Genomic DNA, 16,403 nt, shown 5'->3' with positions numbered 1-16,403 from the left:
TCCTACAAAGACCCAAATTACCGTCTCTTTCTTTATTCTCTATCACCTGGCCATAACCAGATAATTTGTGTTCTACCTCTTCTAGTGATTATCCCAAGATAATTTGCTGCAAAACCTATCGGCCACAACCGACAGAGCACGTGCGGCAAACATCGCCACGGATCATATACCGTAGCACCAGGTGGAGTTCCCAAATACGAACATAGTCCGTAACGTCCCAAAACTACCAAACTTGTCAGTCAACTACTAAGGAGGACAATCTATCTGGACCCATCCGTACTGACCACAACCAGCACACTCACATCGGCAACACTCGTCAACCCGAGCTCAACTCAAGGGTTCCTCGTGTTCATCCACCATCTTGAGCTCAACTCGAGGGATGCCATTCCGAGCTCAACTCGAGGAATGTACGTACTTAACCCATATCCCGAGCTCAACTCAAGGGATACGTTCCGAGCTCAACTCAAGGTACGTTCCGAGCTCAACTCAAGGAACTCAGCAATCTTACCTATGGGTTATCACCAAAAGCCTTGTAGATCACGCCTATAAAGTCCAACCACTAGGACTTACAGCAGCCAAATTACCTAGCGGGGTACACGTACCGCTAGGCGCCAGTGGCTTCCAAATCACCTGGCGGGGGACACGTACCGCCAAGTGCTAAGCACTTGAGAACCACCCTCAAGATCTCCTAGAAACATTGTAGACAACGCATCTGGAGTTCAACACCACAAATCTGATACTACATTATCCGTTTACTCATGATCTTTCTAGAGAGAGTAATTGTTGCTATTTAATTTTCGTAATGCATAGATCTTCCTTGTTGATAAAATAATTACCTTTAAAAAGTTTAGTTTTGATTTTCTCATTAAGGGTTTGTAAATACATTTTATATACTTATATGTTTATTTATTTTTTTATCAAGTGATGCTTTAAATTATTTATGGAAATTTCTCTCAAATGAATGAAATGGGAAACGGAGAGATGTTTTTTCAGATATTAATGAGAAGAGATAAAGTCTAAAATTAATACATAAAGGATATAACAAAAATTTAAATAATTTAACAAAACAAAAAACAGATTTATTGAACCTGCCTGTCATGCAATATTAATGAAATTAAATTTATAAGAAGTACATCACTTATTGATGTCTATAAATTGGTGACATCACTGACCTGATACGTTAGTTTCATGATCAGTGATGATTTAAAAACTTTACATATTGTATACACAGAATTATATTTCAAAAAGAAAAAAGAAAAAGCCTAGGAGCAACATTTTTTATCATGTCATAAATGAAATATCAGTGTGTATTAAATGTACACAACAATATAGTTGTAATATATTGTCAGTAGCATCACTAATGTAACATACATAATAATATATAGAATAATTTCACATAATATTTTTTATACAATAAAAAATTAATAAGTTTATCTCGTATTAAAATACTTTGTCGTCTCAAATGTATTATTTTTATCAGCTGCAAGTACGAACATTAGTATAATTTATTTAGAAATTAGTTATAAATGAAAACTTAACATTTCATCGAAAATCAGGAAATAAATTTGGATTTTGTTGAAAAAGGTTGCAACTATGAAATGAAAGCTTTGTTAGAATATGCGTAACCTTTGTTAGAAAAGGTAAAATCTAAGTATGAATACTTATTTGTCCAATATATTTTAAAATAGCCTGATAAGATCTGCATGAAGATCTAACTTAGTCTACAAGTTTCTTTTATAGGGAACATATTTTTTTATAAGATCTTTAAAAGATTAGTAGATTTGTTTTATATTTTTATGTACTGGATGTATATTAAATATAATTATGTATGTACACTTTAATAGTTAGTGAACTCACATTAATTAGGTAGATTTATCGTATTGTAAGGTTGAATTAGACTTTTAAGGTTCACTTCCTAACGTGGTATCAAAATGATGAGTTAAAGTTTATCCTGATGAAACTTGTTGTTTGTTGGACCTATCGTGCAACTTTTTATTGGATTATTGTCAGACACTCAAAATATATATGTTAGCATGAAAGAGGTACGTTAGAAATCTCATAAAAATTGTAAAAATAATACATATTCATAATATATAAATCGATACAAATCTCATCTCCAACTTTGTAAGATTGAGTTGGACTTAAAGTCTATTTCTTAAAAATAACATAATAAATTAATTATTTGAAAATGTTGTTAAAAACTATTTAAGTAATACATAAATTTATCTTTTAATAATCTTATGGGATTGATCTCGTAGAAAATATACTCAAGATAAATAAATGAGTTTAATACATTGTAACAAATTTAATATAATAATGATACTAATAATAATATAATTATTTATTTAAAGGCATTGACTTGTTAGATCTAAAAAGACTTTTTTAAATGGTAGAAGGTTTGACCCTTTTTAACGAAAAATGGTTTTAAAAAAAGGCTAGGTCTAACCTACCTACTTCCTAAGAAAATGGTTTCATATAAACCAAAGTCATGGGCTCGTATAGCGTGACTTATTTCCAAACCTATTTGAGACAAATATATTAATTTCAATATATATATATATATATATATATATATATTCCGATGCTTTAAAATAAATTTATGTTAAGTATGTATACACATTTTTTACCTACTAATACTAAAGAAAAATTTGTTTGTTCATTTAATATGAGAAACATCTAAAATGAATAATCAACAAATCTAATAAATATATTCGCTTGAACCATTTTATAATGAACATCAATAAAAATAGGAAATATAATTACACAGTAAAAAAACTGGTTGTGAAAGAAAGGTGCTTAACCTTTTCACCCATCAAAATCAAAAGTAAAATCATGTTCTAATTATATTAGAAATTAAAACCAACAACGTTTTTTGAAAATTATAAGGAGTCACTAAAAGAAATTATTGTGTAGAGGTTTTTATTTCAAGTTGTTTTATCCTTTGTAAATTAATTTGTAAAGGGGTTTTAAACCTCTACGGATATATTTGTCACACGCATTTTGTGGAGGTTTATGATGATATATAGTATTTGATTCGTGGAGGATTTTAACTTCTCTTATTGATGACTACTATTTTGTGAAAGTTTGAAACCTACTTTATTTGTAATTATTTTGTTGCAAGATTTAAAACATTTGTCTCTATTATTTATTTTACTTGTGTAATTTCTATCTCCTAAATACAATACTTTGTTAGTGATTAGAAACTCAAGTATATGGCAATGTACGTCACCGTTTGGAGTGCTTTTATTTTTGTGTCAACATTGTTTATTTGTAAACTTCTTTCAAATACTTTAATTGTGTCAAAAGACATGACAAACATTTACCAAAGTGCTCAAATATATATCATTAAAACATTCCATTATCAAAATCACCATAGTAACATAAAAGTAATTTAAATTGAAATGTAGTTAGAACTTAATCCATAATTAATCAAAATCCTTAATAGACTAAATATAGTTTCTGTTGGCACAAATAGCTTTGATACATTGAGATTTGACGAAGATGTGAAGGATTGATGAAGGTTGATTGATCTTATCAAACTTAGAGTGGATATTGAACTGGACTACATGCAAAGTTCTTGAAGCTTGGAGTTGGAGTTTAACTTGAAGACTATTTGACACAAAATAAGTGCCTTGTGTCTGGTTACAGTTTTTTCAATATGTTAAAATGGCTTTTAACAGGTTAAATGACTTGTTATAGTTTTGCAACTAACATATTTGATCGACTGAAATATTATTGAATTACTTGATTTCACTTAAGTCAAGTGAAATCAACATATTGAACATAAATTTTAACCTGTTCAATATGTCAATTAACAAACTTTAAAGCTTGAATTTTTAGAGAAGTGAAATTCATTTTTAGCACGAAAATTAGTTTAGTACTTCTGAAAAATCTCATTCTCTTTAAACTTCTCAATGTTGGATCTGTGTGTGATAATCTTTGAAGGTTTGGAGTTGTGATTGCTCTTGGTTTAAGCTTGGAAGAGAGGTTTTTGGTTGGCTAGGAGAAGATGGTCAATCAGATTCAAACAAAAGAATTTTACAAGTGTAAAATTGAATCTAATTTTTTAAAAACAATTAATTCAACATCCCTTCTTAGCTAAACACTTCATTTACTTCTTATAGTTTCATCCTAAAAAAACATCATAAACACACTAAATGTTGCTAGCAGATGATCCTCTTGTACCCAAAGGACACTCAGGTTTATTTGCATCACTAGTTTGCTGAAATGATAAACAAAAATTAAGGTGAAATAATATTCGTATGTAATTTATTTTTTGTTACCCACGAAAATTGATGTTACCTATGAAATTATTTCATAGATAAAATGAAATTATTTACGAAAAAAATTTCATAAATAATTTTTCGTAAATAATAAACAATTTTCTTGTAGTGAATCAACGACATAAGTGTGATTTGCAAGAATAAGAAGAAAATAATAAGAAAACTATGTAAGCCATTGTTTACTTAACTAACCATAAGTGTGATTTCACAACCAACAAAATAATCATTTTACAAAACCAGGCTTCAATTTTATCATTTTAAACAACAAATTGTTGTAATTAAATTGTAAGCATGCAAACATAATAGAAATATGAAGCACAATGCTTCAACTTGTTTAGTATCCAATATCAAACTAAATCTACCCAAAATCACAAATAATGGGCTTAAACTTTTAAAAAGTACTTACTTGTGGTTGAGGATCAAAGAAGTCCGCCAATTAATTAGGGATCTTTCCTTCCTTCTTATCATGTAGGCTTTTAGTGCACCCAAGGTGGTTTGAACATGAGATTCTAAATTGGTGTACTTTTATTCCATCTGATTAAAACATGTTAGTGATGTGGTAAGGTTAGATGAAGCAAAGCTTAAATCTGAAAGTCCAAGTCTCGTATTTCTAAATGAGTTAGTAGGAGCTCCCAAACCTATGCATTGCACTGTCCCATAAAGCTTTGGGTTAACACTCTGATTCATTAGTAGTGCTTTGAGTCAAACCGACTTCAATTTGTTCCTATAGGCATAGAACAATATGTAGTTTAAAACTCTAAACATTTAAGGGAAATGTTTTAAAATATCATGTTATAGTAGAACTAACCATTGAAGCCTTTGCCGTATCATTTACAAATGATCCATCCTTTCTTTTACGATTTTCAATGTTAAGCCCATATTTATGTTATGTTTGCATGCTTTACAATTTTAATTAGAGTAATTTGTGGTTTAAAATGATAAAATTGGAGCCTAGATTTGTAAAAGGGTTAAATATGTTTTTGGTCCCTTAAGTTTCAGTGAAATTTGGAATTAGCCCTTCATCAAAACTTTCGACCAATTTAGTCCTTCATCTTTAAAAATATGTGAATTTAATCCTTTTAACCAAATTTTGTTAAGTTTATCTGACATTTCAAGCACATTTCATGATAGTATTTGAATTGTTTACACTGTTTGACACATTTTTGCTTCATTGTTAACTCAAATATTATCATAAAATGCGTTTAAAATGTCAAATAAACTTAACAAAATTTGATAAGAAGGACTAAACTCACGCATTTCTAAAGACAAAGGACTAAATATGTATAAAGTTTTGAAGAGGGACTAATTCCAAAATTCACTGAAACTTAAGGGACCAAAAACATATTTAACCTTTTGTAAAATGATTATTTAGGTGGTCGAGAAATCACACTTATGGTTAGTTAACTAAACAATGACTTACATAGTTTTATGTTCAGCCTCCACCAAAAAGAAAAACCTATACAATATAAATCAGATACCAAAGGTCGTCATAAACCCTTGCAGAGAAGGTGTGACAAATATATCTGTGAAGGTTTAAAAAACTCTCGCAACTTAATTTGCAGAGGATAAAAACTCCTACAACTTGAAAAAAAAACCTTCGCACAAAAGTTTTTTTTAGTGACCCCACAACTATTCCCCACATTTTTTTAGTATATATTTCATAAATATTAGACTATGAGGTCGCGCCAACTAAATCTAATACACAAATCAAACACATTTGAACATGAAAGTAAACAACACTCATGATATTAGGGAGATATTATAGGTATATGACATGAGTTTAATCCACATAAGACATTTGACACCACTTTTAATCCAAAATTTTAAGACAATGAAATTTATGAGTCTTTCATCATATATACAGTGTTTAACTTTATTTTTTCTACTCAACATAGAATTTTGACTCACACTTGAATTATTTCCTATAGTAGTTACATATATTAATTAGTTATTAAGATCATATTAGACTCTTGATCAATACTCATCCAAATGACAATCTATAAATAGAAAATTTATATGGCCTTATATATCTATCTTGAACATTAACCTCTATTAACATAAATATCCATCCACCGATTCAAAATTTACAAAATGAGAGATCTGAATTCCAATACAAAACACAGACATGGATCTTGCTAATTATCACCATATAGAATCATATTTTTTTCCTGAAAGCTCTCATCAGTGTTTGTAGTTTTTTTACATGTTGAAACATTAATTAAGGCGGAAAACGTGTGTTGAGGAAATGAAAAACGTGTAAATGATTTTGTGATTGAAGAAGACATTAATTGCACGTAGTTAACTAACTAACTTGATAGATAAAAAGAACCAACCATGAGCCATATGCTACTTCTGAATACTGGAAGTTAAAGTTTATATATATTTTTTGTCCAGACAACTGCCAACTGATCCCAACCGATATCAAAGCCACCACCTTTCAATTACCCACGTGAAATATCAAATTGTTTTGAAGGAAAAGTTTTTGAACATAAAAAAAGACACGAAAATATCATAAACAGACCTTATGTAATTATTTGACTAATTGATGAGACAGTGGTGTGTGAAAGAAAAACAGTTGGTTATAGGAGCAACTTGGTGATAATTTGGTACAACATATGCATATAGTATGGCTTCAAGAACAATGCATTAAAGGGTTTGGACATAGTTGAGAGATTGGGGCACATTACACGGCAAGAACAGAGGACACTTTCACTAAGATATTGCTTCGAAATTACCCCTACCCTGGATTCCAAGCAATTTAAGCCAGAATTGATGAATTAATGAGTTGGAACTATTTCATGGCCTAAATTCATAGCTCCATATTAAATTTTGCACTGTAGAAGTAGCTTTTTGTTTTTGGGACAGGGATACATTGTGAAACAACCTTCCCCCACCACATATTGCATGCAAATGGTACCTGCAGGTGTGTGGGGCCATCGTTTCTTTTCTCTTCACCACAACATCAAATTTACCACCTCAATTTCAAGGAAAATCATTCAATTTTCCTCCAAAGTTAAACTCTAAAACAGGACTTTAAAACTAAAATATGTTGTTCATCAAATTTTGTCTATTCTAAACTTAGAAAGGTAACCCAATCAAGACTAGAAATTAAGCTCCAGAGAGTAAAAGACGATATACAAGAAAAATGTTTTTTTTTTCCTACATGTTCTTTTACCCAACTTTTTTTTACCTTTTTGTTTTTCTTTTATAAAAATCAAGCTGGTTATTTTCTTTAAATTAATAATAAATTGATGCACATTTATTTATTTATACTTGAGAAAGGCTAAAAACACATTCTTTTTTTAGTATATATTCTTTCTCATCAGAGGAAATGGATTAAAAATCATAAAAAATATGGAACTCGTTTCTGGTTTAACGACCCCTCTCATTTAATGACTGTCTCTCGTAGTTGTCCAGTTTTAAATAAATTCGAATTATTAAAATGGAGTGAATCCGAATTCCTAGTATTTCTGTTCGTTTTACAATATGCTTTTTTAAACTTTCCCACTTCATGGGAATTAAATTCAACATAGGTAGTCCATGACATGCTTTTTTTTTTTTTTCTTGTTCTTTATTTGGGCGATGAATAAATGGATGTTGTGATTATTATCCTGTTAAATGAATATATATAAATGGGAGATATAATGTATATATATTAAGCTGGCAAAAGATGGTGGTTTGGATGAGGAGTTAGTTATTTTATATTGTGGTCCTAATGCGAACATTAATATCACGGGTTGGCAAGAAGAAATAACCGAAAATGGTGTGGGGTATGTCACATGTTATAGGCACTGTCAGCTTCAACCCTGACCCTTCTAATGGGTCCACAGGAAACTGCAGAATTTCTCTCATAAGATAGATTACTAAGATTAAACCCGAGCATTGCAGCCTCCAAATTTGAAAAACCATTCGACACTATCCATGTAAAAGGCCACACATGTATTCATCCGATGACAGCAACCTATTTGCGCCGCGAAACAAAAGTTATGTGTTTCATTTCATATTTCATATTTCATATCTGATACAATGGCAAAATAATTAGAACTCATGATGTAGTCCATTTTATTTACAGCCACAGAAGCTGGTTACTACTAGAAAGCGCGACATAATTAAAACTAATGAACAACTGCTTCACATGGATCCGATGGTAGTAGTGTTTGGCGTTGGTGTCTAGAAAGTACAAACCAAACCCTACCCAGAAGAAGAGAGAGTGAGAGAGTGAGAGAGACATGGACATGCACACGACACAAATAAATGCTCTAGACTAGACTACTACATAAGTAAGCTCCTAATAATGGCTGCTTGAGCACTGTTGGAGTCTGTGTTAGCCAGAAGCTCTGATAATCGATCGCTTAGATCGTCAACCTCTCTGTGCAAGTTCTTTATATAGTTGCATGTCTCCTGCAATACCTTCGCAGCCGAAACCTGCAATACCACCCACATATCATTATCAGTAAAGTTCTTCATGCACATGTGAATTCACCAGAATTCATTCACACAGTAAATTCTGTATTATAATATGCTACATTACAATGAAATATATTATTATATGAGTAAGAAATGTAGTTAATTGGTTGAATAATGGGGGCAAGAGGGGGGAATCTGAGTTGTGAGTTATCTAAGAAAACGAAGGGCATCCATCCATCCATCCACAGAAAAAGTGCAATGTGAGTGAGAGAGTGAATAAGAAAAAGAGTAATAAATACCTTGTCGGAGAGCCTGGCGCGAAGCTCGGGGATAAGTTGTTGCAACTTGGAAACGAGATCGGTGATTTGCGCATCCGTGATCTCAGCGGAAGCACCGGATTGTCTGGAACGAGATCTTCTGGAGGACATTGTGAATTAATGGAATGAGGTTGTGTCAGAAATGAATGTTATTTGGTGTTAATTAGCGAGGTTTAAGGAAAGTGGAAGAAGAAAGAAAGAAATGAGAAGAGAGAAGAGAGAAGAGAGAAGAAGGTGAAGGAGAGGAAATGGGGTTGTCAGAGGAGAATGAGAGAAGTAAAGAAAGTTATCTGAAAGTATGGAGGTAGAAGGAAAAGGAGAGGGAATGAATGAATATATTTAAGAAGAATGAAAGAAGAAAAAAAAAATGGTTTTTATAGATTAATTAAGATGGTTGAAGGAAGAGAGTGTTAAATGGAGAAGTGAGGCTTTTTTGTATTTTGGGGTCTGCTAGAAGTCGAATTTGTATAAATGGATTCGTTTATTTTTTTTTTGCGAAAATGGGTCAAGTCGTCAGGGAAGAGGACGACATCGGAGGTGAAGTCGTCCTCCCCCTAACCGGTTTCTTTATTTTTTTTTTCAAAAATGAAGTCGTACTATACTATAACGATTTTGGTTTTAAAAGAAGTGAAGTCGTCGTTATGCATAACGACTTCACCTTTCCAAAATTTTTTTCTTTGTTTTTTTGTTTTTGTTTTATTATTTTTTTTCATAATATATGAATTTTCATTATTTTTTTAATTTAAATTTATTGGAAAAATAAACAATAAAAAATTTAATAGAATAAAATTTAACTTTAAATTAATATATTTTAAAAAAACAAATAACTTATAAATTTAAAAAACATTGATAACTTATAAATTAAAAAAAATAACGAAAGCTGAAAATTAAAAAAATATAATAAAAAATGAAACAAAAAATAATCAAAACAGTTCAATTAAAAAAAGGAAAAAAATAATTGAAATATTTAAAAAAAAATAATGAAAAGTGAAAAACTAAAAAAAAATTAAAACTGAAAAGTTAAGAAAAAGAAATGAAAAATGCTACAGTACGACTTCACTTTTCAATTTAGTAGAAGTCGTTATAAGAAATAACGACACTATTTTTTTTTTTAAAAAAATGCAAAACCGGCCTGGGGAGGACGGTTTCACCTTGAAAGTCGTCCTCTCCAATAACGATTTGACCCAATTTTACAAAAAAAAATTCAACAAATCCTATTTTACAATTTTTTGGTCAAAAAGACCCTCAAATACAAAAGAGCCGAGAAGTGAAGTGGGATTATTAATAGGGTTTAGGAAGAGAAAGAGAGAGAAAAATGAAAGAGAGATACGCCATACTGTCCTTTCTGAGTGTGTTCCCTCGCTGGGGTTAGACCTCAAATGGCTTGAACCAAATGTGGTTGTTTATTAGCCAACGACGCGGGACCTCTCTGTGTCAGTCTCAGCACGCAAGCCCACGTTATCTTACTACTTCCTTGTCATCTTAATCATTAATCTTCTCTTCCTTTCAGATTAACTTTCTTTACTTCTCAAACTATTAAACACACCACTGCCTCTTATAAACTAAATTACATGTCAAATTATTCTTTTTCCTAAATTTTTACTGCAATGTCAACATTTCAAATATCTTACTATTCTATATGTTATTTGTGAGATTGTGACCCATTTACTTTCAAAGAAAATAATTATTCTACCACAACCAACTCAAATTCAAATTGGGTCCCACCCAGTTTCTCTCCAACAACAATTTCTACTGCAATATATAATTTTTATTGTGTATTATTCATAGTAATGCTCCTTACTATTCTTATTCTTATAAGACCATTTATTTATTATAATGTTAGAATTGCGATTTCATCTTTAAAAGAAATATTAAAAACATAAACTAAATTCTCTATTATTAAGTGATATAAAATTATTTTATCGTATAAGAACGAAACTACTAACACATGTTTTTTTAGTACACTTCTTTTAGAGCATAATGTTTCATTGTCTTTATTTTTTATGTTGTAAAATCTAACAATTTATTGTAGACTATATTTTGAATGAATAAAAGTACATATATACTTTTAGTTCATCTTCATAAATTTGTCTTTCTTTTTGTGCATATTTTAATTATTAGTTCATAAACATAATATTATTGAAGGACTTATACTCATAATTTTGTAATTTATCATAAATTTTATTCAATGAAAAAATATCTTAAAATGAACAACTCTTCATTAAAAAAAGAAAAAAAACCTGAGTCAGGAAATATTTCGCTAACATAATTCTTCTCTATTCAAATTTCATTTTTCGTTTCTCACTATCAAAATAGGATCAATTTAAACACTTTTAACATCATACTCTTTTTCAAATAATTTTTGTTATTGATTAAGGTATATATGTTGTTAGTTAAATTTTAATTTATAAATCACAAAAGAATTGACAGTACTAGTACTGAATAATATCTCTCTCTGTATAAGCATGAATGGACAGTGTTTGAATGTAATAAACTAAAATTGCACACACTGTAATTAAACAGTACTTTACACACACAAAACATAACATCCTTATCAGATAGGGTTTAGTGATGCAATCCACCGACCATGAAAGGTTACACTGTACATGTGTTGTCTTAATCCGTTTTAATGGGTTAATAGTAGTTTTTACCTCTAATTAATACTTGCATGTCCTTGGTATTGAAAAACCCTTATTTTGTTGAGATTCATGCACAGAAGATAATCACTTAGCAGCAAAGACAAAAAAAAAAAATGTAGGATTAGACTTGGCTTTAACAATATTAGTAGTGTGGCTCTTGAGCCTGCTGCTGCAACATCTTAATCCACTTTGGGAGTTGGGAGCATCAAACAAGTGGCTATGCTACCGGCTCTGGCTGCTTCTCCACCAACCATTGAAGCAGTGACTTTGTTCTTTTGGCTTTTGTCTTCATCTGAAACTCTCCATCAAAACTTTTCACCCTCCAAATCAGAGGTGAAATTGTTGACCAGTCTCTTCTTTCCAGATAACATTATTCATGCAAGAGTATCACGGAACTCTCACTCCCCTCCATCATCGAAAACATTGTATCAAACAAAATGGAACTTGGTTTGTGGTCTGGTCGGTAACTCCTTCATTGTTGACCGCTCTCTGCAACAACATCTCCATAATTCACGTTTAATTACTTTGATTATTACAGTGTGGGAGAGTTGCAGTAGTTGTGTGTGTGTGTGTGTTTTTTTTTTTCCTGTGGGAACGTAGCACATAGCAACCCACAATGTCACGTGTCATCTCGTTATGTCTGTCTGTCTGGGCATCAAAAACTGTAACATTAGCACGTCTTTTTTGTTGCTGATACATGTATATTTAGGTAAACGACACATTAACTTTATCACTTTAAATATCACTCAATTAAAATCGCAACTATTCTCGACCTAAATTCATTTTACATTTTTTTTTCTTACTGTAAAAGGAGGGAGGCGTGTACTAAGTCAAAGAAAGGTGCATTAATTCTAAGCTTAATTGGTTCAGCTTCGAGAGTATATTTTAATTAATAATATACTCTATGTACACAGATATAAGTAAACAAAAAGTTACGTATTTTGAACTTGAATGTAAATGAATTTTAACAGCTTGATTTTATTTGATGTCACTATTTTAAATTTTTTATCTTTAAGTTTGAACAAATATAGAAATATAGAGGAGTATGAAAATTAAATGATCTTAATTATTACTTTTCATTAAAATAAAATATTCAACTTTCTTTTTTATATTTTTTTTGCTTTTGTATATAGTATCCCCGTGTTTGTAAATTGAAAATGTCAATTTTTTGAGATTTTTATTTTTATTAATTTGTCATTTAGAAAATTCAGTATCATATTACTTATCTCTTTTTTTTATCAATCATATATGTCAATATGTTTTCTGACATTTCAATATTTTATACATGTCTTTAATGTGTGGGCGGACAGAGAAAAGAATAAAATATGTTTTGTGTCTTACAAAATTTTTAAAAGATTACGTCTCCACAATTTATTTATATATTATTTTTGTCCCTTAAAATTTAAACATCCTTTTTAAATCCTTCTGAATATATATATATATATATATATATATATATATAAATAAATAGTTAACTAAAATTACTTTTAATAATAAGATTTACGTGTGTTAAAAATGTCACTAATTATTATTTTTTGTCTATCATTATTGTTAATAAAGACTTAGAAAATATATCTAAATTTTAGAGAGTGGAAAATATATTTTTTTAGAGGAGTTTGATAGATTATAAATTTTACAAAAATGTAAAATACATTTTATCCAATAAAAGACGATTCAACTATTTTTATTGAATTAACAAAATTTATTATATATCTTTTATCTTTTATATAACAATTGTAAAGATAAATAAAAAAGAAATGGACTTTTAATTTATTTTAAAAAAATTCTCTTTGATTCTTTTCTGTTTTGTTTCATTATATGCTTTATTTTTATTTTTTTCATTTTTCTTCATTATATTTACCTTTTATACTTTTGTTTTGCACTCTAAATTTTATAATGTAATTTAAAAATATGATTAAAAATAAAATAAAAATAACAATTTATGTACATTATATATATTATAAGAAAAAAATACATATATGTTTCTGTAGCTTTTTTTTATGATACTTGAATAAAAATTATATTGACGGTATAAAAAATTATGGCCACACAGAAGTAATAATAAAAATACCTTTTTATAATATTATGATTATATAATAGAATCACGTATAAATTTGTTATCAAACGTAAAAGTAAAATTTATATATATATATATATATATATATATATATATATATATATATTTTTTTTTTTTTCACTCTGTTTTCGATTACTATTCATATCTTTTCAACTTTGGAATACATATATGTTTTCACACAGAGGCAAAACAATCATGTGAAACTCAAGTATACAATTGTAAGATCTAAATACCTACATATGTACAATTATAAGTAACTACATTGCGTGTCTCATCCATACACTTTAATTTAGAATTCTACCTTTGAATTTCTTTTCATTTAAACTAAGTAATTAATTAGCATGGTATCTCCATGTATGAAGTACCAAAAAGTCTTCAATGGGATGAGGCTTTAGACAGCAGTGTGATTGCAGATTCATACATTGTAGTTCATGAATGTGACACAGATTCCGATTGTGAACACGATCATCACGTCATTACTTTCTTCTGTCTCTTCCTCTCTTTTCTCAAACTCAACCAAATGCTCTACTTTGTCTGAAATTCCTAGAAGACCACCTATCATTTTATTTCTCGACCTACACGTGTTTAATGACAAAAAATAAAATTCATCCTCAACCTAATACTGTGACATGTTAACGTTGGTGACCCTCTTCTGCTAGCTGTCTCTTTTCTTATCTATCTTTCTATCCATATAAACAAAAGTTGGTGACATTTCTCATTAATTAGCTTCCAACATGTGACTCATTTATGTCTCATTACTATTAGAAACACAGCAAAATTAATGCTCTGCAGTTCGGCTAAATATACTGCATATAATAACAAATTTCACAGAAGGAAAAGCCAAACACAATTATCACTTCCAACCAAGTAAGAATCTGCAATGTTATGATTTTGATGGTGGAGTCAGAGTCTGCATCCGTAGAAACATTTTTTCGAATAACATAAACCGAATCAAGTCTAATCTTGCGTGTTATATAAGGTGTCCATCTTTGACCACTTAGTTGTGAGTGAATCACATACATCTAATTCATAAATTTATAATTTAAACAATGCTTAAAGTACGTCCTATGAAAACAGAATATGAGACAAATATACATATCCACGTGTCAGATTATACATATATTATTACTGCGACCACCAGCTTAGAATAGTTTAATGTTTCACTGTTTGTTGTTGTCGATGTTAGAAACTTTTGATGAATTAATATGACCTAATATGAATCTCTTGAAAGTGGTGACTGACAAAATCGGATATTTACACGTTGCATGTGGATTTTTTATGGCGTGATTCTTGGCATACATGTTATGTATACTATATAAACGCCCACAATTTTAGCCATATGGAGGGCTACGAAACCCAAAAGTTGGTTCCCATCTGTATCTATATCTACTAAGGGAACTCAAGTGATTTGCATCAGAGATAGATATGTTGCCCACTTCATCATGGATACCACTTTCTAAATAATAGGGTTTACGTTTTAAAATTACACGTGTTTCGCAATATATTTTTACTTTATTTTATAATATTAAACTCATAATTTTGGATTTGATAAAATATTATTAGAATAACTATATACAAACTTGAAGTTTTGTGGTACTGCTGGTCATTTTTTTAATATATTGTGTGCTTTACTGAAAAAACGTTAAAAGTTTAGGTTTTTGTTAAATAATTCTATGAAAAACACATTATATGAGTTACATCTTTGAATGAATATTTTAAGTTATTATTACAGCTTAGGTTTGATAAAGGTACATGAAAAGGTGCAATTTACTAACATATTTCTAAAAGCAATTTGAGAATGATGAACCCATAGATTGAGTTAGGTTGATGGACCTTACCTTACAAAGATTAGGTCTTACTTTTGAGTGTCGTCAAAAGTACCAAAGACTTTTCAATTTTTAATTTGAGATGCTACTTTATACACACACACACACATATATATATATATATATATATATATATATATATCCAACGAAACCTTTTCAAAATTTTGTTCTAACTCTTAATGAACCGTATTATAATGATCTAAAGGATATTATTATCTCATAAACCCTAAGATATAGTGGTTGGTTTTGTTAGTGTTATTATTTAAATAGGATGTAATAACGATTATGAAAAATGTGAAGATTGAGGTAGAGGGAAAAATATTAATAAAGTTGTAAGAAATAGGAAAAGTAAGTAATTGATGATTGAATCGGGGGGCAAGGGGTGTGATATCGCTATACTATTCTCCACTTGAAGTCGAAGTGAGTTGGAATAGGTTTGACCAAAATAAACGAACAACGAAAGATACCAAATATCGCTCATGCTTGATCACATGCATGTCACAAGCAGTGTACCCTTTATATCGAATACGTATGGGACCGAAGGAGTTGAGTTCATACCCTCAAAACAAAAGGGACAAAAACCCCTACCCTTCAGGAACAACAATGTTTATTCGACATCATCTCTTAAACATTTACATCAACTCAAACAACAGGGCACGTATCATTGTCTCTCATCATCTTATTATTATACCAAACCCATTGCTTAATTATGATCACTACTCTCCGGAGTTTTTCTTATATTTGTCCTTAATCCAATTTTCACAATCACAACCCATGTACTTTCTTGCACTTTCATCGTAGTATACTAGTCCTTTCCCCCCCTACTTCTTTAGCTTCCTACCCCACCACCTATG

The 16,403-nt window shown here is 30.1% G+C and overlaps 1 protein-coding gene across 1 annotated transcript; it reads right to left on the bottom strand.

The window, feature by feature from the left end:
- Positions 1 to 8,247: 8,247 nt before the first annotated feature.
- On the bottom strand, positions 8,248 to 9,410 carry LOC114173213 (transcription factor PRE6). Its single transcript, XM_028057472.1, has 2 exons — positions 8,990 to 9,410; positions 8,248 to 8,708 (listed from the first exon to the last, which is right to left on the bottom strand). Exons 1-2 carry the CDS (start codon positions 9,116 to 9,118, stop codon positions 8,556 to 8,558), a joined length of 282 nt encoding a protein of 93 aa, XP_027913273.1. The 5' UTR covers positions 9,119 to 9,410; the 3' UTR covers positions 8,248 to 8,555.
- Between the last annotated feature and the right edge of the window lie 6,993 nt (positions 9,411 to 16,403).

This window comes from Vigna unguiculata, chromosome 2, assembly GCF_004118075.2.
Source record: "Vigna unguiculata cultivar IT97K-499-35 chromosome 2, ASM411807v1, whole genome shotgun sequence".
NCBI lineage: Eukaryota > Viridiplantae > Streptophyta > Magnoliopsida > Fabales > Fabaceae > Vigna > Vigna unguiculata.
The sequence above is the reverse complement of the archived record's forward strand: the minus strand, read 5'-3'. Positions and strand labels throughout refer to the sequence as shown.

Bases quoted from the DNA above. Each gene is read 5' to 3' on its own strand.
- LOC114173213 (XM_028057472.1), bottom strand. From the start codon at position 9,118: ATGTCCTCCAGAAGATCTCGTTCCAGACAATCCGGTGCTTCCGCTGAG. The intron at 8,709-8,989 runs GTATTTATTACT...GTGGTATTGCAG, and splicing joins GCGCCAGGCTCTCCGACAAG to GTTTCGGCTGCGAAGGTATT.